Below are 24359 nucleotides of genomic sequence, written 5' to 3'. Positions count from 1 at the left end.
CTCCCGCTGCTGCGCCTCTCCCGCTGCTGCGCCTCTCCCGCTCCCGCTGCTGCGCCTCTCCGGCTGCTGCGCCTCTCCCGCTGCTGCGCCTCTCTGGCTGCTACGCCTCTTCCACGCACGCCTCTCCCGAAATTACAGGCTGGTGTGTCACTCTTCATCTTTGTCCTTTTTTTTTTTCAGTCATTTCTATTGTTTGGAGCCTCCTGGATGACGGTGACAGGCTCTGATGTGGGCTTTGAGGGGCCACCCGGTGGGGAGTGCACCAGGCGCCCAGAGGGGCTGCCTGTCCTGAGGGCACCGGCGTCACCCACTGGGTGTTGAGAGGAGGCTCCTGTTGTGCAGCTGCATGAACGGGACACAGATGTGGCTGTTTGGAGGGACAGATGGCTCCCCCAGAGCCCCAGTCTCAGCACACCCTGGTGAGCACAGCCCGACCACCCTGACCAGGGCTCACAGACTCCAGCGCCCGAGGGAATGCTGCCTGCCCTTGGTCCACACTCAGATCCTTCCAGTGGGACGGGGGGCCCCTGGCCCAGACTGACTGCTTCTCCCATTCACCGGCCCCATGCAGGCCGCTAGGACCTGGGCTTCTATGATGGGGGAATAGGTGGCGCTGTCAGGGGCACAGCAGGCCTCCGGCACAAGCCCAGGTTGGGGGCCAGGAGGGCGCGACCTGGCGTCCGGACATGGAAGGGGTCACACTCCCGTCTCAGTCTCCTGTTGTCCACACTGCAGAATCCCGTCTGTGGCTCCAGATTTGGAACAGCCGGAAGGCCCCTTTGTTAGCTGCTGCCGGGATTCTGGGAGGGGGTGAAAACCTCCATGAGGGAGCGAGGCTTTGGGGCTTTGTGCGGAGACGAGGGGAGGAGCCAAAGCCAGGACCCCAGGGTCTCAGAGGGGCCCCCAGGTTGTGCCCCGTGTGCCTCGAGGGGCCAAGCTCTAGCGGGGGCTGGGCTGGGTTCCGTGACCTCCATGGGGTGCAGCCCACCAGGCTGCCTATGAGAGTGCTCCAAGTCTTCACCCAACTGACCTCTGGCCAACCCCCACGGGCCCCCCAAGGGACTTGCTCTGGAACTGGAGAGTGGGACTATAAAGAAACGGAACCCAGGAATCTGGCATTGTTGGAGTCCTTAGGAAGGATAAAAAGGTGGCCACATGTTGAGTGGGGTGGGGAGGTGACTGGGGGTGGCCAGAACGTTCCAGGCAGGAAGTGCAGTGAGCGTCGGTCTCCGGCCTAGAGATGCTCCTGGTGCGTAATTATGCTGGCCGGTGGGCGCGCCGCGCAGGACCTGGGCTGGCCCCACATCCTCTGTGCCCAGCGGTGGGGATGCCAGCTGGGACCCAGCAGCCAGGTCAGCCCCGGGCCCAGCTCCCGAAGCAGCCTCCCCATTACGGAAAGGGGGTCCCCGGCGATGGCAACTGGAGACAGCTGGTGAGTGCAGGGAGTGGCCTCGGCCCTGGAGACACTGGAACAATACAGGACCGTGCCAGGGTAGGGGCCACGGCTCGTGCAGAACAAAGTTGTCAGTCACAGGGCCACACTGTGGGGGGACCCGAGGGAGGTCTCGGACCTGAGGGGTCTCCTGGGACTCCAGGTGCTAGCGGCAGGATCCCTGCTCAAGGTTCTGCTGCTGAGGCTGGAGCCCAAGGATGCACTGAGGGCCGGCCGCAGCCCCTGCCCTTCTCCACCCCGTTCACAAGCGCGTCAGTCAGAAGCGGCAGACCCAAAGGTGCCAGGAGCTTCCACTCCTCCAGCCCCGCCCCGCCCGGCCCGGCCCTGCCTGCTGACAGTGAGCCCTCCCCTGTGCCTGGCACGGGCTGGGGACCCTGCCTGGAACCACTCGGCCACGACACAGTGAGGGTTCCTTAAATGCAAACCAGACGCAGCCGACTGAGTGTTCGAGGGCTTCGGATTTGCCAGAGCCAGGTTGGCTGCTGGAAAGAATGGTTTTCTCAGAATTCTGACAAGTGGGCTCTTTGGGCCCAGAGACAGGTCTGGACGCTGGTTCAGGAAGCTGGGACCCACACCAGAGGGACAGGTGCTTCTTCCTCACCGCACAGCAGGCAGAAGGCACGGGGGCAACAGCGGGGGGAGCCTCAGGCAGGGTCCCCCACTCTTTCCTAAGAGGGGGCCGTCGCACAAACACCCAGATGGGCTGTGGGGGGCTTCAGCAGGGACAGAGCTGGGCAGGCCCTGGAAGAGGTCGTGAGGTCGACGCCCTGGTCAGCCACAGTTGAAGGCCTCTGGGTGGGGGGTGCAGCAGGTTCGAGGGTAGTAAGGGATCACCTGGCTGCAATGACCCACTGGCGGGGGCAGGGAAGCCAGGCTCCGGCGAGGACGAGAGGCACAGGCCCAGGTTTGTCTCTAAGCCACTGCCGCCCCAGGATCCATGGCGGAGAGGCCTGCAAATGTGCGGCCCTTCACCTGCATGCTGGGTACTCACTCCAGGAGCCGGCAGAGCTCACGGCGAGTTCGCGATCGGTAAGACTCCCCAGGGTTTCCGTACCCAGAAGACGTAAGCCCAGCTGCACAGAGAGGCAGGGCTCCCTGCAGGGAGCAGGCCTCGTTTTGGGACGCCTGCCCCAACACAATGGGAGGGCCCTAGCCGTGTGGCCGTGGAGCCGACAGGAGGCAGAGGAAACGGCTGCTGGTCACAAACGTGTGTCCCGAAGAGACGACATCATTTTAACACTGAACACTCCAACTCAGCAGCCACGTCGTCCTGGGATTGTAACAATCCTAGTCCAAAGATACTTCACCTGAGGGCAGTGTGAGCGCTTCGTGGGCGCAGCCCAGGCTGGGAGGAGACGCCGACCCCTCCGTTCTCTCAGGTGGAAAAGAGCGAAAGCCTGTTTGCTGAAATAAGACGTTTCAACCTCACACTCGCGCTGAGGCTGCCACGGTCATGGAATGAAGTGGAGATGCTGCCCTGGGCGTGTGGGTCGGTGCGTGTCTGTGGGAGTGACTCTCAGAGCGTCTCAGCTTTTGGCTCTCGCAGATGCTCCCACGGCCGAGTGGCTGGGCAAACGGGGCCCCCGCGCCTGCAGGATCTTGGCTATTTTTTAGTCTCTGCTTCTCAAGTTATCGTACAAAGCGAGTTTCATATTTAATTCACAAACCATGACTCAGAGCTAGACAGAGGGCGGCGCCGCCCCCATGGGTGAGTGGCATCAAAGGCTTGCCAGTGCCAGCGACTTGGCAGCCCCCGAGCGTCCCCCACGAGGGGCCTCACTGCAGGGGGCTGCAGCAGACCCTCCTCCCACCTCACCGGACCCCTTCCCTCCACCGCTGGGCCTGTGCTCGCTGCCTTGGCTACTTCCATACCCGCCCCCCCTCCCTGTGGAAGCAGGAGGCGGCGCTGGCACACTCACTCACACTCACTCACACTCACATCCACTTCTGTTTGCTGGATGGGCAGAGGCACGGGAGGTCTCAAGGGCCTGATACCCCGTGTTGGTCCCAGGCGGGCGCTGGGGATACCTGGAGCCCTCCTCTGCCCTTGAAGCCCTTCTGTGGCCACTGCAGGGGTCTGGTTCTCCACCCACATGCCTTGCCCAAGGCCCCCGGTGCCAACCCTGTCCCAGGAGGACCCATGTCTCTCAAAAGCAGGTGATTTTTCCTGCAGGGTCTGTGCACCGCGTCACCAGAGCAGGGTCTGTGCACCACGTCACCAGAATGTTTTGCCCCAATCAGGAATCCCAAACGTCACAGCTTCCACCCAAGAAAACAAGAGCAGGTGCCTGGGCCGGGTGCGGTGGCTCACGCCTGTAATCCCAGCACTTTGGGAGGCCGAGACGGGCGGATCACGAGGTCAGGAGATTGAGACCATCCTGGCTAACACGGTGAAACCCTGTCTCTACTAAAATTACAAAAAAAAAAAAAATTATCCGAGTGTGGTTGCAGGAGCCTGTAGTTCCCGCTACTTGAGAGGCTGAGGCAGGAGAATGGCGTGAACCGGGAGGCAGAGCTTGCAGTGAGCCGAGATCACGCCACTGTACTCCAGCCTGGGCAGGTAACAGAGCAAGACTCCATCTCAAAAGAAAAAAAAAAAAAGAGCGAGTGCCTGGCAGGCGGGTGGGAGCAGGACGGGTGCTGGTCACTCTGTGAGCAACCCAGCAGCTCCTCCACAGCCTGCGGGGCCAGGTGAGGGTTGGTGGGACAAGCCACTGTGTCCTCGGGCTCAGGCCAGGAGGGATGGGTCCCCAGGGCACATCAGCGGGGGCCTCCCCAGCCCAGCCCAGCCTAGCCCAGCCCAGTGCACAGCTGCCTCCAGTTTGTAGACAGAGTCCTGACCTGAGGTGGAAGCTGTCGCTGGGCCCCGAGCCCCAGTTTCCTCCCAGTAGAACCAGCCGGTTATGGCCCTGCATGTGCTGTGCCCGTAGCACTGCCAGGCCCAGGATGGTGAGATGTGACGACCACAAACCCCCACGGTGTCCCCACTTGCACGTGCCACGATGTGCACCTGGTCCCGCTCCTGTCCTCCAGCTCACAGAGTCCCATTAGACCACTGCCCTGAACCCTGGCCACCAGCCGCCTTCCTCTGGGAGTCCCCGGGCTCCTCCTGCCTCTCTGTCTCCACGTGCCCACAGTCTGGTCCACCCGGCGGTCTGAGGGTTGTAGTGATCGAAGCAGATGGACCGGCTCCAGCTCTGCCCACTTCGTACCAGCCCAGGCAAGTCACAGGGCAGCTGTCGGCCCCGCGAGACCCTGGTTGGGGGCTCCCTGAAGCGAGGCCCACGGAGGCTCACTGCCTTCTCAGACCAGGTCCTTGGCTCCCCTGGGCCTTCCCCGTCCTCCTGGCCCAGCTGATGAGGAGGCCAGAGCTGACCCTCCAAACGCCTGCCAGTGGGGTGGGACACTCCTACCTGCTGCCTCCAGGCGGCTCCTGTGCAGTGGGTGGTGTCCCCCCGGGGTGCAAGCCGCCTCTGGATCTGCTGCCTGCCTTCTAGAAGGATTGGGCAGGAGGAGGGGAGAGGGAGAGGCTCAGAAGGGGGGCCCAGGAGCTCTGCTCGAAACCCCCCGGGCACACGTGGCCTGGGTGTTGAGGTGGTGGGTGGGCAGGGACCGTCTGAGTGATGTGGGGTGGCCTCTCCGCCCCCCGTGGGCACCCACCTTGTGGAGGCTGTCCAGGAACAGGAAGGGGTGGTACCCGGGCGGGGGCGGCCCCAGTAGGACATCGGTGAACTCGGCACAGCCCTGATCCACTCGCCGACAGGCCCCGGGACAATGGGGCGTGTGTCCCCCGGCTGAGGAGACAGAATGAAGAAAGGCCCTGTGAGGGGCTCGCGGCGGAGACAGAGGGAGCCCCGCATGGCTGTGCTGAAGTGTGGCTCTGGCCAGGGCAGCGGGCACAGACGTCAGCAGCAACGCCGTCTTGGTGGGGGCAGGTCAGGGGGCAGGGACTGTCCCTCCTGGGTACTCCCTCTGGCCACCGACAGTGGAGGTGGGGGTCCTTCGTATCCATGGCCCCGTGACACCCCCATTCCCTTCTGAGTCCACCCCAGCATCTGGGAGCCCAGTGTTCTGTGGCAGGAAGGCTCTCCCATCTGCAGCCCCCTGCCAGCTGAGGCACTCGCTTCCAGGGTAGGGCCGGGCCTCGGACCCTGGCCAGAGAGGCCGGTGCTCAGCAGCATAGCCACGTGCCCTCCTCTGAGTGTAGCATGAGGAGGAAGACGGTTCTGCTCCAGCGATGCGTCGAGATGGGCCTGGCATCGGGCCCCGTTCTCCACCAGCGTGGAGGGGAGAAACCGGGGGCGGCTGCCAGTCCCTCCAAGTGGCAGCAGACCCTAAGTCCTCGGGCATTGGAGGAGGCTGTGGGCGGGCTCAGCCTGTGCATCCCTCAGTGGGACCCCTGCAGACCCTTGCCCATCCTAGCTTTCTTCAGCCCCTCTCCCAGGATCCCAGGGTGTGAGGTATGGGGGCTTCCCTTTGGCTCCGCCCATGAACAGATGGAGCTACAGCCCCCAGGGCCTACCCTGCTGTGTCTTTTACAAGGACGCTCAGTGGCTGAGCCTGAAGGAGATAACTTCAGTGCAGCCCCTCCACACACACACACACATCGGAACCCACTCTCCCACCGGCAGCTGGGGCTCTCCTGGCGTCCCTGCCCCGAGGGCCCTCCCCTTGCACACACCACTGGTAGGAGGTGCTAGCAGGAGGCCATGGGATGTGGTGAGGGCTGAAGGTCGGCTCCAGAGTTGGCTGGATGGGGGAGTTCTGAGAGGGAGGCAGGGGCTGGTGTGGTGGCTTTAAGGCCACAAACAAGTGTCCCCACCAGGCAGTGACACCATCAAAAAACAGAAGAGACCCAGCTCCAGGGTGGATAGAAGGGTGGAGCCAGGACAGTGCCCAGGAGGGAAGGAGGAGTCAGGGGCTGCTGAGGGGTGCACAGGAGGTCGCGTCTGTTTGGGCTGTTTCATTTGTGGCCGGATCCCAGGAGGCAGAACCCTCACGTGGGGCCCTGGGGCAGCCGCCTCCGTGGGGCTCTGAGTGAGTGGAGGGCGCTGGATAGGACCTTGGGGATGGAGGCATTAACGTCCCTTTCCCGGAGCCCAACTTCTGTAGGGAGCGACAGAGACGCTGAGGAGAGCCAGCCTCAGAAGTGTCTCCAAATTACAGGTGGGAGAATTATCTCTCTCGGAGGTGTCTTAATTTAATCATTATGGTGCATTATAGAGAGAAAGTCTCCCCTCTGCAAGGACACTCTTTAACCGACATCCTTCTCCCAGCAGCTTTTGCTGGCCCGGCACTATTTACGTCCGGGGCGATGGCTGGGAGCTGCACTGCTGATGGCATAATTTCCATTTCTTAACGCACCGATGGTTTCCACGTGGACTGCACTGGAGCTAACTTGGACGCGTCTTTTATCGACACCCCCTGGGCAATAAAGACGCCAGCTCTGTATCCTGATCATGCCGACGCCCTCCCCCTCGGCAAGGTGACTGCTCCAGAGCGGGCCGGGATCCTGAGCCCCGAGGATGCGTGGTTCACACGGCGGCGGGGGCTTCAGACCTCCACCTGCCACGTGCCATTTCCGGGGGCAAGGTGGGAGATTGGAAAATGTATTTGTAGAAGCCCAGCGGGCATTCCTGGTGTGTAAATAAACATCCACCCACCTGGAGCCTGGAGGGTGTCTGCATCGCTGAGGCTGGGGGTTCCGGCCAACCTGTTGGAAGAGCCTCCTTTGCCTGGTGATCACAAGGGCTAGTGCCAGGCGCCTTCAGGCAGGTTCTCACAACATCCCCGCTCTCCTCAGAGTAAAGGCTCTGTCGTGACTGCCCCTGGCTGATAAGCAGCCAAGGCTCAGCCGGGTAAAGGGAGGCCTCCTGCGCAGCACAAACAGAAACTAACGGCTTTCAGTTCAGCAGGAAGAAGACAGAGGACACCAGGGCCTGTAAAGCCGGTTCCTTGAGCCCATGTGGGTTTGACACGGGGGGTTCCCCAGAGGTGCAGGCAGACCCCTATGTGTGGTCCCTGTCCGAGAGTGAAGAGGAGGCCCTCTGGGTTGGCCAAGACGCTTTTGTTGCAAGCAAGAGAAACGAGAAATAGTGAAAAGCGGAAGGGGAGTGTTGTCCACAGCCTTGAGCTCGGAGGAGCCTTCTAGATCCCAGCACATCTGGATCCAGGAGCCCACACTGTGTCTCTTTCTTCTGGATGTCACCTCCCCCTCCCTCAGGCTCTGACCGCCACATGGCACAGGCCCACGGAGGGCCTTCTGCTGCCACGCTGGGGGGCTGCCTGGCCATGAGAGACAGAGGTCCACCTCTGCCATGCACTCCCCGAGTCGGGGCTGCAGGCTGACCGCAGCGGCCCCCGGGGCCTGGCTGTGACTGCCTTCCCCGAGGTTGGCACCACACCCCCCAGGTGCTCAAGCTGAAAGTTTGGGGTCAGCCTCCAGTTGCCCCTGCCCCATATCCTATGCACCCACAATTACTGCAGCTGCAGCACCAAGGCTGACATCAAGGCTGCCTTCAAAACGTATCTGTGCCTGGACCCCCAAGGCTGCCCACTGCCCTGCCACACCCCCGCCAGGCCCCAGTGTCTCCCACCAAGTCACTGGCACTGCCCTCAGCTGAAGCCTAACTCCTGGGTCCCCCTCGCCCTTCAGTCCATTGTTTACACGGGACCCTCACACGGAAGCCAGGTCAGTCCCTCCCCTGCCAAGGGCCCGGAGCTCAGCCCGGCCTGGCCCCTGCCTGATGCTGGGCCAGAAATGCTACACAAGCTTGCACATCCCCTAAAGAAAACAAGGGCACAGGAAGGCCCAGCCAAAGTGTCCTGTGGGGCTGCTCTCTGTGGAGCAAGGTTTGGAATCCACTTGGCTGCTCCTGTTCAGGGCACCCTCTGTGCAGAAGCGGGCACCCCCGCCGCACGGCCTCCCGCCCCCGCCACACGGCCTCCCGCCCCCGCCGCGCGGCTTCTCTGCGTTTGCTGAAGAGGCAGATTTTCCAAGGCTGCGCCTGGGCTCTGCTGCTGACATCAGGGTGGCCCTGGCCTGAGTCCCTACTTGTCCCCCAGTGTCATCGGCTACAGATGGCCGCTGTCCCCACAGGCCCTGTTTCCTCCTGCCCCTGGGCCCCAGGGGACCTCGGAGGCTGCTGTCCCTGGGGCAGGCTGGCGTCTCTTCTGTTCAGACCCCTTTGGGCGGTCACCTTGCTTGCCATGGACACAAGCACCACGTTCAGCCAGATGACCCCTCACCTGCCTCCTCAGGGGCCACACACCCAGCCCTGGCAGCCAGCAGTCCCCTCATGCTGTGTACTGCGCATCCCACACCCTGCAGGCACCAGAGCAGAGCTGAGTCCCTCCTCCAGCTCAGCCTCCCCTTGGTGAGGGGCCTGCCCTCCCGCTGGTCACTGACTCCTCCCCTCACTCCATGACACCCCTCCGCCCACACAAGTCTCCCCAAACTTCTCAGATCCTCCTTGGGGGCACCTCCATGGCTGCAGTCCTGGGGTTTGGGCCATCATCTGTGGCTCGGAGGACTGCAGTGGGTCCCTAGGCCTCCAGCACCCCTGGTCCTGTCACCCACTGTTTGTCTCCAGCACATGAAGGACTCAAGGCAGCAGGTGGACCTTGTCACTCACCAGCTCCACATGGCCAGAGGCTTTTCCTGTAATGTGAGCACAGGCCATGATGTGAGCCACCACACAGGCCACGATGAGGGCCGCCACACAGGCCACCACACAGGCCACGATGAGGGCCGCCACACAGGCCGCCACATAGGCCACGATGAGGGCCGCCACACAGGCCGCCACACAGGCCACGATGAGGGCTGCCACACAGGCCGCCACACAGGCCATGATGTTGGGCTGCCACACAGGCCACCACACAGGCCACGATGAGGGCCACCACACAGGCCACCACACAGGCCACGATGAGGGCCGCCACACAGGCCGCCACACAGGCCACGATGAGGGCCGCCACACAGGCCGCCACACAGGCCACGATGAGGGCCGCCACACAGGCCACCACACAGGCCACGATGAGGGCCGCCACACAGGCCACCACACAGGCCACGATGAGGGCCGCCACACAGGCCACCACACAGGCCATGATGTTGGGCTGCCACACAGGACACCATACAGGCTGCCACACAGGCTGCCATACGAGCCACCGCATGATGCGGGTTGCCACATAGGCCATGGCGAGGGTGGCCACACAGGCTGCCACACAGGCCATGACGTGGGGCCACACAAGCTACCATACAAAGACCACGACCTGTGGCCACCACACAGGCCACCACATAGGCCATGGTGAGGGCTGCCACAGAAGCCAAAACATGGGCCCCATAGTGTAGACCATGATACCAGCCACGAGGCCATGACGCGGGCTGTCCTCCAGTCCTCTCTCTCTTCCTTGCCCATCTCCACCCAGCCCCTCTGGCCCTGGCATTGCTGCTTGTCTGGTGCAGGCTGGCCTCACCCTTCCATCCCGGTCCCCACACTGCCTTGGTCTGGTGGCCCCTCCCGATGGAGCCTCTCCTAGCCCTGCTGTGTCCCGCCTGTTGCCTGCTGCCCAGCTTCCCCTTTGTGGATCTGTCCTCAGCAGAGCCCACTTCCCTGTCTTGTCCCCAGCACTCCCCAACTGGTCCTGGGCACGCTGCTGACTGTGCGATGGCCAGGTGCCCGGCTGAGCCAACTTGCTAGTCACAGTGTAGCTGTCCCCCAACATCACCCCCTTCCTGGGCATCGTCCTGCTTGTGCCCTCGTCTGCAAATTTGCTCCCATTAGGCCAAACCACCGAAAAGAAAAGGCTAAAAGGGGCAGGCGCGGTGGCTCACGCCTGTAATCCCAGCATTTTGGAGGTCAAAGTGGGCAGATCAGGAGGTCAGGAGATTGAGACCATCCTGGCCAACACAGTGAAACCCCATCTCTACTAAAAATACAAAAATTAGCTGGGTGTGGTGGTGCATGCATGTAGTTCCAGCTACTCAGGAGGCTGAGGCACGAGAATCGCTTGAACACGGGAGGCAGAGGTTGCAGTGAGCTGAGATCGCACCACTGCACTCCAGCCTGGCCACAGGGTGAGACTCCCTCTTAAAAAAAAAAAAAAAGAAATAAAGAAATAAAGAAAAGAATAAAAGTCTGATGGCGAGTGCCCCCCAAAGGCATTAAACTCGAAAAGCTGAGGTGCAGAGACCCCTTCAGACAGCATAGTGCCCACTGTCAGTGGAGACCCTCTCTTCCCCGTCTGAGTGGCGCCTGCCAGCCTGAGTGGGCCTCACTCCAAGGCTCAGGGAGACAAATTCTGTGACAGACGCATCAGCTCATCAAACTCTGGGCTCCACGGGCCCCAGAGGAACCACTCATGGCGGAGAGTGAGGGTCCCTGGCAGTGTCTGGGGCACTCCCTGACCCAAGGCCATGCTCATCACCTCCCGGCCAGGCCGACCCACTGAGGCAGGGCTCCCAGCAGGCGTGCCCATGCCCAGCTCTCAGGAGTGACTTCCAAAGCCTTTATGCCAGTTTTAATTACATTAATTACGGCTTTATAAGCAAGATAAAGGTCACCGGACGACCTCGAGGGGGCCTCAGGAACCGAGAGGCTGAGAGCCAGCACGGGACGGGATCGGGCAGCTCGACCGCTCTGGAGGGGATGCCAATTCATTATCTTTTTACGGCAGACTCAATTAGACTCCCTAGTCACCTGTGTAGGGCACCAGGCAGCAGGCGGGGACACTGCCGGAATCAACAAGGCCGCTCGGGCCAGGCCAGCCCCAAGAGCGGCCACAGCAGGCCCAGGACCTGGCCAGGGGGAGGGACGGCCAAAGCAGAAACGTTGATTTCATTTAAGTGGATTCAAAAAATAAAACGTTATTGGCCCTAAGGGGATGAGAACAGTCTCATTCGGAGGTGACCAGACACAGGGCATTAGTTTTTAGGAGTCGGTCAGTCAGCCGAGAAGTGTGGCTCATTAGAGATGCAGGGCAGGGCCTGGAGAAGTCAGCGGGAATACGCGGGGGGACACGAGTCACATGGGGGCCTTTCAGACTCCCCTGCTGTCCCCAGCCCCGGGCTTCGTCCTCACCTCCCTCACCCTCCTCACCTCCCACACCTCAGATACGGCTCCACTGACCCAAGCCACCCAAGAGCCACGGGGAGGTGTAGGCTGGGCCACCACCGTGCCTGGCCTCCCTCAGCAGAGCCAGCGTGGGCCCTGGCACTGTCACCGAGAAGGAACCCATGCTGGTCTTTTCTTTACCTTTTTAAATATTTTTATTTTATCATAGAGAAGGCCTCCCTATGCGGCCCAGGCTGGCCTTGAACTCCTGAGTTCAACCAATCCTCCCGCCTCAGCCTCCCGAGGTGCTGGGATCACAGGTGTGGCTCCGCGCCAGCTCTGCGCCTTTCCTGAGGCATAGAAAATGTGCTTGACCCTAAGCCTCCGTCTCCAGTAGCCTCCAACCTTCCTGAATGTTCAGAAAATAAAGGATGCTCCGGAGCTCCCGGGGCCTGATCGGTCGCGGCTGCTCCTGCGCGTTTCGCCAGCACGATGCTGATGTTTCTCACTGCTGCCTTCAGACCTGCTTCTGGGACGTGCGGGCGCGTCTGCTGGCAAAGCTGCCAAGACAGGACTGCTCTGGGCTCTCTCCGTGCCTGCCCATTCCTCGCCTCCAGGAGCCCCCCACAGAGCTGTCTGTGCAGCTGGCAGAGCCGGCTGGGCCCTGCGACAGAGCCGCTGGGCCCTGGACACGACGCTGCGGGGCACCAGGCCTGCTGGGGTCAGGCGGGTGCCGTTCTGGTCAGGCGGGAACGGGATCAGGCCCCTCATCTTGCTCCTCATCCTCTGGGGGTGCTGTGCTGACCAGAAGTGGCCCCCTGAGGACTGAGACTCGGGCCTGGGGGCCTGGACAAGGTCCACGGCTCCCGCAGCTGCTGTCCTCAGGGCTCTCCTCATCCCCACTGTGTTCTCAGGAGCTGTTCTGAAGCTCTCCTGGGGAGGACAGGCCAGGAGCCACCCTGCCATGGCTGTCCTGGGCTCTCAGACAGACAGAGGCCTCGCGGAGCCGTGGAAGCAGCTTCACAGGGCGGCAGGAGGCGGCGCAACCGCAGAGGCCAGCTCTCCCGGGGACTGGCTGCCTCCCGAGGCTTCTAAACACCATGGTGTCCACCTCTGGCTTGGGGTTTGGACTTCTTTTAGCAAAATGGTGTAGAATCCATGGCCCCCTATTCTTCTGGAATGGAGGAAACCGTGGTCCCGTGTCTGCTGGGTGGGATTCCCGCAGGCCCCCCCTGCTACCAGCAGGCCCAGCTGTGAGGGTGACTGAGGTGGGGCTGGGGCCAGGGGCAGGGTGGGGTGGGGGTGGGCCAGCTTCCCTAGGACCCCCTTCCTGGCCATCGGCCTTCTTTCCCATCTGGAGCAGGAGAGAAAGGAGTGTGGGAGGGCCTGGTCCAGACCCACCAGAATCAGGCCAGCAGAGAACGTGCGTCCCCGCAGTCACGGCTGAGGAGGACGTTCAGGGGCACTGCCCTCAGGTGGCCTTAGGGGCTCTTCTTGCCAGAGCAGCATCACCTGAGGGCTGGGCGTGGCCGGGCACGAGGGGCCGGTGGGCCTGGGAGGGATCTGCAGGGCAGGTTGAGACGTGGTTCTGAAGCCGGGCAGCTGCTCCCCAGAAGCTCCAGTGAGCACGCTCGACAAGGCGGTGTGGCAAGCTGGCCCCGAGCGTCCCCCACAGGGCCACACTCTCACTGTGGGGGAGCAGGAAGGCCCAGTGACCAGCAGCATGTTGGGGGGCTGGGAAAGGCCTGGGGGACAGGATGTGGGGTGCAGGAGCCCTAAGGCTGACGCTGGTGAAGACGCCAGGGGTGGGGACTACACAGACAGCAGTTCCTCTGGACAGGGATCCCGCGTGGGCTGGGCTGTGCAAAGGACACGCTGGTCCCTGCTGGCCTCTCGGGGCAAGCGTGATGACCCTGGCCTGCTCCGGCCTCCGTCCCTGGGGGCCTTGTCCCTGCGCTGCACAGATGGGGCCCAGCCACCCCAGTGGGAAGGGAAAGGGGGAGCGCTGTGCCAACTTGCGGGCTGTATGAGCCACAATGGCCACCTGCAGAGCCTGGGGCAGGGCTGAAGCTGGCCACGGAGGTCCTGGGGGGCCACCTCCACCTTCCAGCAGCAAATGCCAAGTCCCCAAATGCAGAATTCTGCCAGAGGGAGCATCACCATCTCTCTGTTGGCACCAAATGTGAGGAACGAAGACAGTGTCAGCCGCCGGGAGGGATCTACGTGTCCTCACGCTCTGTACTCATGGGTGGCCACATGCACCCGCACCCTCGCACAGGCACAGGCGGTCCTCAGGCTGCCACACTCAGGGTCTGTGTCTGCCCCTGGCACCTCCAACCCATTCCTTCCACCGCGCCAGGGCCAGGCCTGCACACCCACCACCTGCTACCTGCTGGGGTAGCAGCCACGCACTCCCCTGCTGCTCCCTGTTGGCGGCCGAGCGTGGGCCAGCCTTGTTGGGGGACACAGGACAATTCGGGGCACTTGCCTCGCCTCCGTCCTCCTTGGAGAGCCTCCGGCTCACCCTACGTGGCTCTGAACAACAAGGGCCAGGCTCTGCACCGGGAGACCCTTTGCCTTGCCAGCTGGACCCTCAGGCCGCTCAGAGGGCCAACCCCAGCACCTGCCCCTCGCCAGTGGACACAGGCTGCCAGCAGCATTGCGGCTGACCAGAGATGGAGATGAAGGCGCCCTAGCTGGCAACATAGGGGCTGTGTGTCCCAGGGCCTCCTTGAGGAACAGAAACTGTGCCGAGGGCCTAGGGCCAGGCTGCAGTGAGCAGCTCTGACCCCAGGTGCCCAGGTGCCCACGCCAGCCAACCTCACACCAGCAGCATCGCTGCTCACAGGCCCCGCCAGGGGAGAGCAGGAGCACACACACAGCTGCGTGTATGAGGCCACACACACACACGCACACACGGATGTTTCCTCTTATCTCTATGACACACACCCCGAGCTCACACGCCCCAAGCCCATGGGTTCTATCTTGTCTCCCCTTTTCCACGTCTGCCAGAGATGCAGCCTCCATCTGTGATGAGACCTCAAAGCCACACGGGGAGCCTTCCCTGAAAGGCCTGGCCTGGAAGCTTCAAAGATGCCAGGGCCCCGGCAGTCTGGGAAAGGCCCAGGAATGTTCTGAAGCGCTGGGAGGCTGAGGCGGGAGGATCAGCACCCCAAGCCAGCTGCTGGCCCCACGGTCTCGGTGCGGGGGATGGGGCCACACAGGTGTCTTCCCCGCCGTGGCTGCCCGTGCCATGCTCCCGATGGCCTCAGGGTTAGATTCAGACTGCGGGGCAGGGGGTGGACTGCGCGGCTGCTGCGGCCTCGAGGCTCCTGCTCGGCCCCCGCCACCTCCGTCACTCCCTTGCTGCCCTGTGTGCAGAGTGCACTGGTATTTTCCATTTTGGGGTAAATGTTTAATCAAACATTTACAGAAAAGTCACAGGTAGAGTACAAAGAATGTTTTCCCTGCCTGGGCCGTCTGAAAGTTCGCTTTTTTTTTTTTTTTGAGACGGAGTCTCACTCTGCGGCCCAGGTTGGAGTGCAGTGGCGCGATCTCCGCTCACTGCAAGCTCTGCCTCCCGGGTTCACGCTATTCTCCTGCCTCAGTCTCCCGAGTACCTGGGACTACAGGCACCTGCCACCATGCCCGGCTAAGTTTTGTGTTTTTAGTAGAGATGGGGTCTCGCCGTGTTAGCCAGGATGGTCTCGATCTCCTGACCTCATGATCTGCCCGCCTCGGCCTCCCAAAGTGCTGGGATTACATGTGTGAGCCACCGCGCCTGGCCTCGTTGCTGAATTTGCTTCTCACTCCACGTCCTTGAGTGCATTTTACAAACCAGGAAGTTTTTCACCTCACCTCACATAACCCAGCACGGTCGTCCTGGGGCAGGGCACGCCTCAGGGTCAGACCCCAGCCTGGGCTTTCCCGTGGCCCAGTGATGTCCCTCACAGGAAGGAGATCAGCCTGGGACCACACATTGCAGAGAGCTGTCATTGTGTCTTCAGTCTCCGTCGGTCCGGAACATTCCCGGGCTTTTCCCTGACTGCCATGGTCCTGGCGTCTTTGAAGCTTCCAGGCCAGGCCTTTCAGGGAAGGTTCCCCCGTGTGGCCTTGTCTGAGGTCTCATCACAGAGAGACCTGGATTACGCATCGTTGGCAGGAAAGGCATGGATGCGACGCTGTGGTCTGCTCAGCCCACGCTACCGGGTGGGGCAGGATTTTCACTGATCCAGTACCAGTGGAGTCCACCGTGATGGCTCCGTGAGGGTGGTGGGGCGTCTGCATGGGGAGCTGACTCCTCCTCCCTCTGCCCTCCGTGGGGGAAATTCCTCCATCCTGCCCCAGCCCAGATCTGCTGCTTCTCCAGGGAACCCCGGTTCTTTTCAGATGCGAACCTGGGTGCTGTGTCTGCTCCTGCCTGCTGGGGAGCCGCTGCCCACAGGCCCTGGCAGAGCCAGTGAGTGCACACGCACACACACCTCCCCCCCCACACACACCTGCGCAGGCATACACACGCACCTGCACACACACACGCACCTGCACAGACACACACACACACGTGCAGGCACGCACATGCACACATGCACCTGCGCAGGCACATGCATGTGCGTGGACACACGCACCTGTGCAGGCATGCACACATGCACATGTGCACCTGCACAGACGCACACACATGCACACATGCACCTGCACAGACATGCATGCTCACCTGTGCATGCATACACACAGATGCACACGCATGTGCACACACACACACGTGCAAGCGTGCACACACACACACACACATGCACACGTGTACCTGTGCAGACACACACACATGCACCTGTGCAGGCATACACGCACATGCACCTGCGCAAGCATGCACACACACGTAGGCACGCACACACATGCACATGCACACCTGCGCAGACACGCACGTGCACACACACACACTTGCGCAGGCACGCACATGCACGCACACATGCACCTGCGTAGGCACGCACACACATATGCACACGCGCACCTGTGCAGGCACATACACATACGTGCACACACACACAGCCGTGTGTACACAGACATGCACACAAATGCACAGGTTCACTTTCCTCTCTATGATGCAAACCCCCAGTTCACACCCCTGAATGCAAGCCCACGGGTTCCTTCTTGTCCCCCCTTCTTTGTGTCTGTAGGCCCTGCTGCACCCCTCAGCGCAGGGATACCCCATGGACGCTGCCTCCATCACCCCCTCAGGCCCCGTGCTTGGGGGCTTCTCTGCTCCATTGGGCCCAACACCCAGACACAGCTCTGAGACCCCAATGGCTACCTCACTTGGCAGGACTTGATGGCTTTAGGACTGAATTGTTCCAGGCGGGAAGGGGAGGGAAGAACAGGAAGGAACCTGGGAGAAGAGAAAAGGACCTGTGGAGGAGGAGGGAACCTGAAAGCTTAAGCTTTTACCCAAAAGAGCAGCCACCTCCAAAGAGGCTGCTTAACCCCAAGGGAGGGGTGCTCCACCCGCCTGCCAGCCAAAGAGCCCCTCGGCTCCCACACGCCTGCCTGAAGGCAGAGAATTAACCTTGCCCCTCCAACATCCCTGCTTAGTTTTAGACAGACGCACACCCTGAAGTCTGAGTTCATTTCCATTTTCATCCACTGTTCTGGCATTGGAAGCAACATGATATCTTTTTATACTGTATTTTTCTGGGACAGTCCCTCTATATGATGTGATTCCTAGAAAAAGAATTTATAGCACAAACATTCCTTTAAAAATATGGCTCTTTCATGCTACTCTGCCATAATTAACCATAGACAATTAATATTTAAAGCTGTTATCACCCCACGAGGCAATGAAATTTCCTGAAATTCTCTGCTGCACATTCAGACACTTTTACTGGCAAGATTGAATTAGTGGCAGAGGGCACCTTGATTTTTAAAATCATCTTACAATAATGATTGATTCTTCATAGATCCCATCTGATGAATACTCAAAACCATTTGTCCAACACATGAAAAAGAAACCACTCAGATCTGTTGAAAATATTCACTGGGAGGGTTTTGTGCATTAAACCAAAAAAAAAAAAAAAAGAAGAAAAGAAAAGCAACCTGACGTCCTCTCATGCCTGCAGCCTCTCTACGTTCCCAAATCCAATTCCCAGGGGGTTGTTTGAGGCACTGGGGCCCAGCCGGCCTGACCGTGTCCACCCGCCATGGGCAGCACCTGCACTCCAACTCAATGGCCCAAATTACGGGGCCCAGGCAGACACCCCACTGACAACAAGGGACACAAAAGGGTTCTTCGCTGCAAGCTGTGGGTGGGAATTACAAAAGGTTAAGAGACTAAATATAAAAATCCTTTGAATATAAAATCAATGTGCTTTGTTACTAAAATCTGGGTGCTGTAATTTAACCAAAATAGGGTTTAGAGTATCTGGCAATAGTCCACGCCTTGGAAATCATCTTTTCTTCTCAACGAAATGCAAATCCTTATTTGAAAGTTAAAAACAACTAAACAACTGAAACATTTCATATCAACAAAATAATAAAATACTGTGATGTGCAATTACGTATCACTGACATTAGGCCTCCAGAAAGAGAAAGGATTTGCCCTCTTTGTCAACTTATTTCTATGAGTGAAAGGCAGGTTTCTGCAGGGTTTGTTCCCGGCGTCTTCGAGGAAAGATGCCTGGGACCCCGAGTCCACGTCAGTTTGTTGGGGGCGAGTGTGAGCTCCCGGGAAGCCTGTCCCTGGGGTGGGCACGGCTGGGTTGAATTTCCAGCCTCCTCCACAGACAGTGGAGCAAGGCCTGTGCTCCCCACAACATGGGCATGAGGGGCGGGGCTGGAGGTGCTCCTGGGAGACCCCAGTGGCCTTGACCCAGCAGGAGGTGCCTTCCGGGGCCTTCTGTTTCCTTCAGTCCAGAGACCTCAGAGGTGGCACGGGGGTGACATAGGTGTGCTGGGCATCTGTGGCAGGTGTTTATCGGCCCCTGGCTGTCGCCCTGAGCTTCAGAACATGCTGAGACACTGGCAATTGCTTTAAAACGTGAGGTGGCTTGGCTTGGCTTGATTTCAGGTCTGACTCATGTCCGTGCTCTCTCAAAGCCCTCCTTCTCTCCCTCCTCTCCCCAGGGCAGCCCGACCTCTGTGCCCCAAAGCCCAAAGGCTGTGAAGTCTGGAGGTGGCTGAGAACATTCCAGTTTGTGTTTGTGGCAGGTGGAGCAGCGTGGGGAGGCAGCACATCCCACTGTTCGGGCCGGCCCAGCTCCCCACGCACGACCCCCGGGGCAGAGGCCACAGTGAGGCCTGTCGGGTGTCCTGCCAGGCAAAGTCCAGCTGGGACTGGCGGGGGTGCTGCTTGAGCACAGCTGCCCAGGGTGGCCGGGTCAGCGCCCGTCTCCCACGCTCCCCACACACTCACCCCTAGCACTGGGCTTTCACTGCAAAAGTGGCAGGCGTAGAGTCTGTGGAGATGGAGGGTGAGACTAAAGGCTGTTTCAGGGTCACGGCAGGGCACCCCACCCAATTCCTTACCAGAGAAGCGAGTGAGGGTCCCTGGGCTCCTCCTGCAGGGGTGACTGGAGACTCAGGTCCTTGCCTGCCAGCCCTCTCCAGGACTTTCAAGTCGGTTGGTGCACCTGCGGGGGCCCAGCAGGGGTCATTCGTGACGAGCCATTTGGCAAAGAGCCATTCTCCCCTCCTCCTCCGGTAACAGAGTCTTTGCTGCGCTTCTTGTCTCTGTGTGGCCTCGTCTGGCTGTGTGGCCTGGTGTGGCCGGGCCGTGTAACCAAGTTCTGAGCAGCGGCAGTGAGGGTGGCGCCTCCAGGAAGCGTCTTTAGAAGGGGGGGCCCTGACCCCGCTTTTCTTCACGTTCTGGTCGCTTCGCATTCGTTGGTTTCACGTTTCTGAACTCTCACAATCACAGGGGTCAAATTCACACGCTTATCAAAAGCCTGAAAGGTGCCAGTGAAGACTCCGCCATCTTGTAGGATACGTCTCATTCTGCGGGCCACGTGCAGCAGCATCTTGCTCCTCTGGCCCACGGTCATGATTGCCGTTCCACCACATCTGATGTCCACAGTTAAAACGTGGTGCTTCCGAGCCTGGTATGAGGCCACCCACAGGCCTACCTACCAATTGGGCTTCCCCCTGCTTGAGGGACGCCGGAAGGCATGCCCCCTCCAGGAATGAGGCCCCCTCCACCAGGAATTAGAGGTCCACCTCCCCGATGAATGCGTCCATCAACACCCTAGCATACTGTTGATCCATCTCAGTCACTTTTTCCCCTGCAATGTGTCCTATGAAATTGTGTAGAGTGTTTGTGAGCTTTTTGTCCCCTCGTTCTGCAATAATAATAGCTAATAATAAATGCATAGAGCAATTAAAAAAAAAGAAGGGGAGGGCCCTTCTCCTTGCCACTTATGCTTCCCCCTTTCTGCTAGCTGGAATAGGGGCGTAATGGCTAGAGCCTGTGCAGCCATCCAGGACCATGAGGTGGTGCAGAAAGATGACAGTGGCAGAACAGGTAACAGGAACTGGGGTCCCCAGTGGTTGGGGAGGGAGTTCACCTCTCCCTCTTGAGCTCTGATGTGAGTGAGAAGTCATCTTGGCTGGACTGAAGTCACCCTAGTGTTGTTTGCTAAAAGCAGCCATGTCTCATCCTAAGCACATGGCCTGCCGGGAGGAAGCCAAAGTGGCAGGGCCATGGGGAAGCCTGTGCCACGCAGCAGGGGGTCAGTGGAGGGGAGCAACCCAAGGGGCCTGGCGAGAGCCATCCTGCCCTCTGGCTGTGGCCAGGCTTTGTTGCAGGTAGGTGTTCCTAGTGTGCGTAGCCTGTGACTGCGGGGAGAGGGCTGCCCAGACCTGGAGCTTCTGCCATGGATGCACGTGTCTCAGCCACTGGCTCAGGAGAGTCCTCGGAAGGGACTTCGGCAGGCAGGTACCCTGGAGATTTTCTGGCCCGAGTTTCCTTCAGGCCTCATGTTGGATTATCTTCTGGCCTGAAGCTCTCTGGCCTGAAGTCTCTGCCCTGCACATGAGTGGCCGTCCGCGTGGGAGATCCTGCTTGGTGGCTGGAGGGCGTGCCACGGTTGGTGCAGGGCGGGCACGTTTCCACAGGTGCCGTCTCTGCAGCCACGGGACAGGGGTCTTACTGGGCATCCTGCATCCCGTGGTCCCCGGCCCTCTCCCAGGTAAGCACAGAGATGGAAACTTGAGGCTGGGACCAGCACAGCTGCACACGGCCCCAGGACGCACTGCAGGCCAGGCCAGAGGCTTCAACGGGGCCCACCCCTTGGCAAGGGTCTGGCCAGAGGGAAGGACGCCCGTCTGGGAGCCAAGCAAGCAGCGCTGTGACCGGGCCAGGGACGAGTGTGAGCAAGGGACTTTGGTTTGTTTTTTTTGAGAATGTGAAGTTCACGCTTACAAAGGAAATGATTCCTGGTGTATTTTCCCTGGACACGCGGGACAGCCTCAGAACGGCACCTTTTGCTTTCTTTCAGGACGATGGCTAAAGCCGGCCCCTGGTCCCCGCTGGCTGGTTGTGAGGTCTTCCTTGATTCTGGGGCCTCCCTGCGGCTGGGCCTGGGCCTGTCTGGAATTGGCTTCCTCTTCCAGGCCTGAGCAGGGGTTGCTGACTGAGGGAGGGGGCTCCGGGAGCTGCCCCAGACCTCGGGTGATGCTGGTGGGCCCAGGTAGACAGAGCTGGGTTCCTGACACAGTGGGGCTGATACCTCCAGCCTCCCGGCCAGGACTACTCTTGTCTAAGCCATCATTATTTTAGTTTTCTCCTACTTGGGGATGAATGCTGTCCCGGCTGGAACTGAAACTTCGAAATGACTCCGTTTCCTCTGTAGGGCTCCTGGCCAGCGTCCCCAATCCCCTAGGGCCTGAGGGCTGTGGTGGGGGCCTGGTTGGGCTCCAGGTACTGAGTGGGGCCCTCTGCCCAGCACCCTGCTGTCCTGGGGCAGGGAGAACCCACCATGTCCTAGGGTGCTGTGAAGGCCACATGTTGGGGGCATACTTTCAACGGGAGATGGGAATTGGGAAGAAAAGTTTGTGTCAACTGCTGCATGGAATGAAGGGGTCTGGAAGCAGCAAGCCCTATCAATCAGTCCTAAATGGCATTATGGATTACATAAAGAAGGGAAGACAAAGACTAAAGAGGCTGGGATGGTGGCTCATGCCTGTGATCCCAGCACTTTGAGGGGCCAAGGCGAGCAGATCACGTGAGGCCAGGAGTTCGAGACCATCCTGGCCAACATGGCAAAACCCCATCTCTACTAAAAATACAAAAATTAGTCGGGTGTGGTGCTAGGGTGAGTCCTGCTGGGTCCTTGGCCCAGTCGCTGAGACAGGAGACAGACAAAGCAAGGACTCTGCCGACCGTGCCCCGGGGACACATGCCCGACCCGCCCCTTCCCGCGAGGGAGTTCTCCAGTTTTAAGAAAAGGAAAGTGAAAGCAGCCTGTGATCCCAGCACTTCGGGAGGCTGAGGCGGGAGGATCGCTTGGACTCAGGAGTTTGAGACCAGCCTGGGCAACATGGCGAGGCCCTGTCTCTACAAAAAAACACAAAATATTAGCCAGGCATGGTGGCTCGTGCCTGTGGTCCCAGCTACTCTGGAGGCTGAGCCGGGAGGATCGCCTGAGCCTGGGAGGTGGAGGCTGCAGTGAGCTGAGATCACGCCATTGCACTTCAGCCTGGGTGACGGAAAGGAAGTAGGAGCCTACTGGAGAGCCCCTCCCTGACTCTGGCCTCCCCCTCCTCTTCTCAGCATGGACTTGACTGCACCAGACCCCAGGCCAGGCTCCTCCCCTCCAGGGTGCCCCTGCACAGGTCGGGGTGGAGGCCAGCATGTGTACTCAGTCATCCGTCCTTGGGGTGGACACTGCTGTTACCCTCCCTTTATAGATGAGGAAACTGAGGCACAGAGAGGTTTAGTTTCACATCAGTGTGAAAGCAGCAGCCCAGCCTCCCAGGGTTGGTCTTGGATGCACCCATGAGCCCTAGGCAGAGCTTGGCACCAAACTCCAAATGTCTGGGGTTCAAGCCCCAGCAGATCTTACAAAAACAAAAGCATGTACCTCTAGGTTTCCCAAGGGACATTTCTTTTGTGCTGGATAATTTATGGCTGGACACTCACATCACCGTCAAGCCAGAAATAGCCTGGGCAGGGCTGAGAGTTGGGGGAGGCCCCCAGACCCAGGCAGTGGGGCTGGTGCAGGGGCCCGCGTGGGGTAGGGTGCGATGCAGGCACAAGGCTGGTTTTAATTGAGACCTTGGCTCCGAAAATCTCTCCAAGTAGAAGGCGTGGCGCCCAGTAAGTATTTTTATGCAGAAATATGAGAGCTATTCCACCTATGCGGCATAAAACTGCTTCTATAAACTGAGGTAAAGGCAGACGAGGGGGCGCGGGCTGGACCTCCCGTGGCCCTGCTGGCCCGAGGCTTGGCCGCCTTGGCCTCCCGTGGAGGCGCCGGGCCCTGCTGTCCCACCTGGGATGCCCGCATGCTCTTTTATATGCAGAATGACGCCGGGCTTGCTGCTCCGCTCACAGCCGTTGTTTGACGGAGCCTCATCTGATCCTAGAAGAATGAGCTCCCTACAAGCAGACCCCCGAGGCTCTGAGGCTCTGGGGCTCTGGCCACCAGCTGGGTGAGGTTTCCGGGGGCAGGGGCACAGGCATGGAAGGTGGCCCTGGTGGCGGAGGCTCTTCCCAGGACGGCGAGGGCCATTTCGTTGCTGCTTCCTCCCACTTAAGCTGTGTGAGTCACGGATCCTCAGGGGGAACTTGGGGCCAAGTGACCGGCCGGGAGTGCCGGCTGCTGAGAGGGGCTGCTGCAGACAGTGACCAGGAGGGCCACAGGCCACACAGTGCCCGGGAGAGAGGGTGCAGGCACAGCCTGCCAACCACACCCCTCAGCCCTGTCTCGCTGCAGGAGAGCCTGGAGCTGAGCTGAGCCCACGAGGCGGTGTGGCTGGCTGCGCTGAGGTCTGGGGCACCCTTGGGACAGGCACACCTGGGCAGGAAGATGTGAGGGAGGCTTTGGGGCCTGCTAGGCTGGCTTAAGGGACAGGAAAGGGGGGTCCAGACCAAGGCTCACCGACTCTGGCTTGGGAGGAGCTGGCCCTGCCTGCCCGCCCCAGGGGCCTGGAGGGTCGGAGTTGGGGCTCCCCCGAGTGGGACAGCCGGGTCAGGAGACTGTGAGGACTCAGGGGTGGCAGGTGGGGCTCAGGTCTAGAGTGGAGAGGCCTCGGAATTTGGGGAGGCGGTGGTGGTGCCATCTGTGCAAATCCTGGAGACAGCCTCCAGGGGACTTGGGGCTGAGTGGGGTGGGCAGGGCCGGGCAGAGACATGGCAGGGACTGAGCTCGCATCGGCCAAGGCAGGTGACAAGGGCTGGCATGTGAGGCGCATTTGGGGATGATTCGGGGCATCTCGTCAAACCTGGGACATTTACCTGCGTGCGGAAGGTGGTGGCGCACAGCCCACCCGCGCTAAGTTGTGAATCTGGGCTCACCACAGCCTCTCAGATCTGCCCTGTGCTCCTCGACCCAGGAACCTGCGGCCTGTGTCCTCCCCAAGCAGCTCCCCAGGCTCAGATCCCAGCTCTAGGGGCCGGGGACCTCAGCTGTCAGCTGGGCCCTCTTCAAAGGCCCCCAAACTCAAAGTGCCAGGCATTTGTACAGTGGGGACCCCCATGCCCGACCCCCGTTTACTGAGCCTTGGGGTGCAGGGCTGTGGCAAGAAGGACCTGGTGGCTGGCAGCACCCCAGGGCCTCCCAACGCTGTTAAGACTGTTCCCTCACTCTGGCACTGAGACGCACACTGTGCTGCACGGGAGGGTTTGACGTGCACACCGCTCGCTGCATGGGACA

At 60.4% G+C, this 24359-nt stretch overlaps 1 protein-coding gene across 1 annotated transcript in view; it reads right to left on the bottom strand.

The window, feature by feature from the left end:
* The window catches only part of MORN1 (MORN repeat containing 1), an 81691-nt gene that overhangs the window by 15447 nt on the left and 41885 nt on the right, over positions 1 to 24359 (bottom strand). Inside the window, exons 10-11 of the mRNA XM_011987247.1 lie at positions 5114 to 5247; positions 4867 to 4946 (exon numbers count right to left, since the gene is read on the bottom strand). Coding sequence (XP_011842637.1) covers positions 4867 to 4946; positions 5114 to 5247 — 214 coding nt within the window. The remainder of the gene's footprint in view (positions 1 to 4866; positions 4947 to 5113; positions 5248 to 24359) is intronic.

This window comes from Mandrillus leucophaeus, unplaced genomic scaffold, assembly GCF_000951045.1.
Source record: "Mandrillus leucophaeus isolate KB7577 unplaced genomic scaffold, Mleu.le_1.0 Scaffold305, whole genome shotgun sequence".
Lineage (NCBI taxonomy): Eukaryota > Metazoa > Chordata > Mammalia > Primates > Cercopithecidae > Mandrillus > Mandrillus leucophaeus.
The sequence above is the reverse complement of the archived record's forward strand: the minus strand, read 5'-3'. Positions and strand labels throughout refer to the sequence as shown.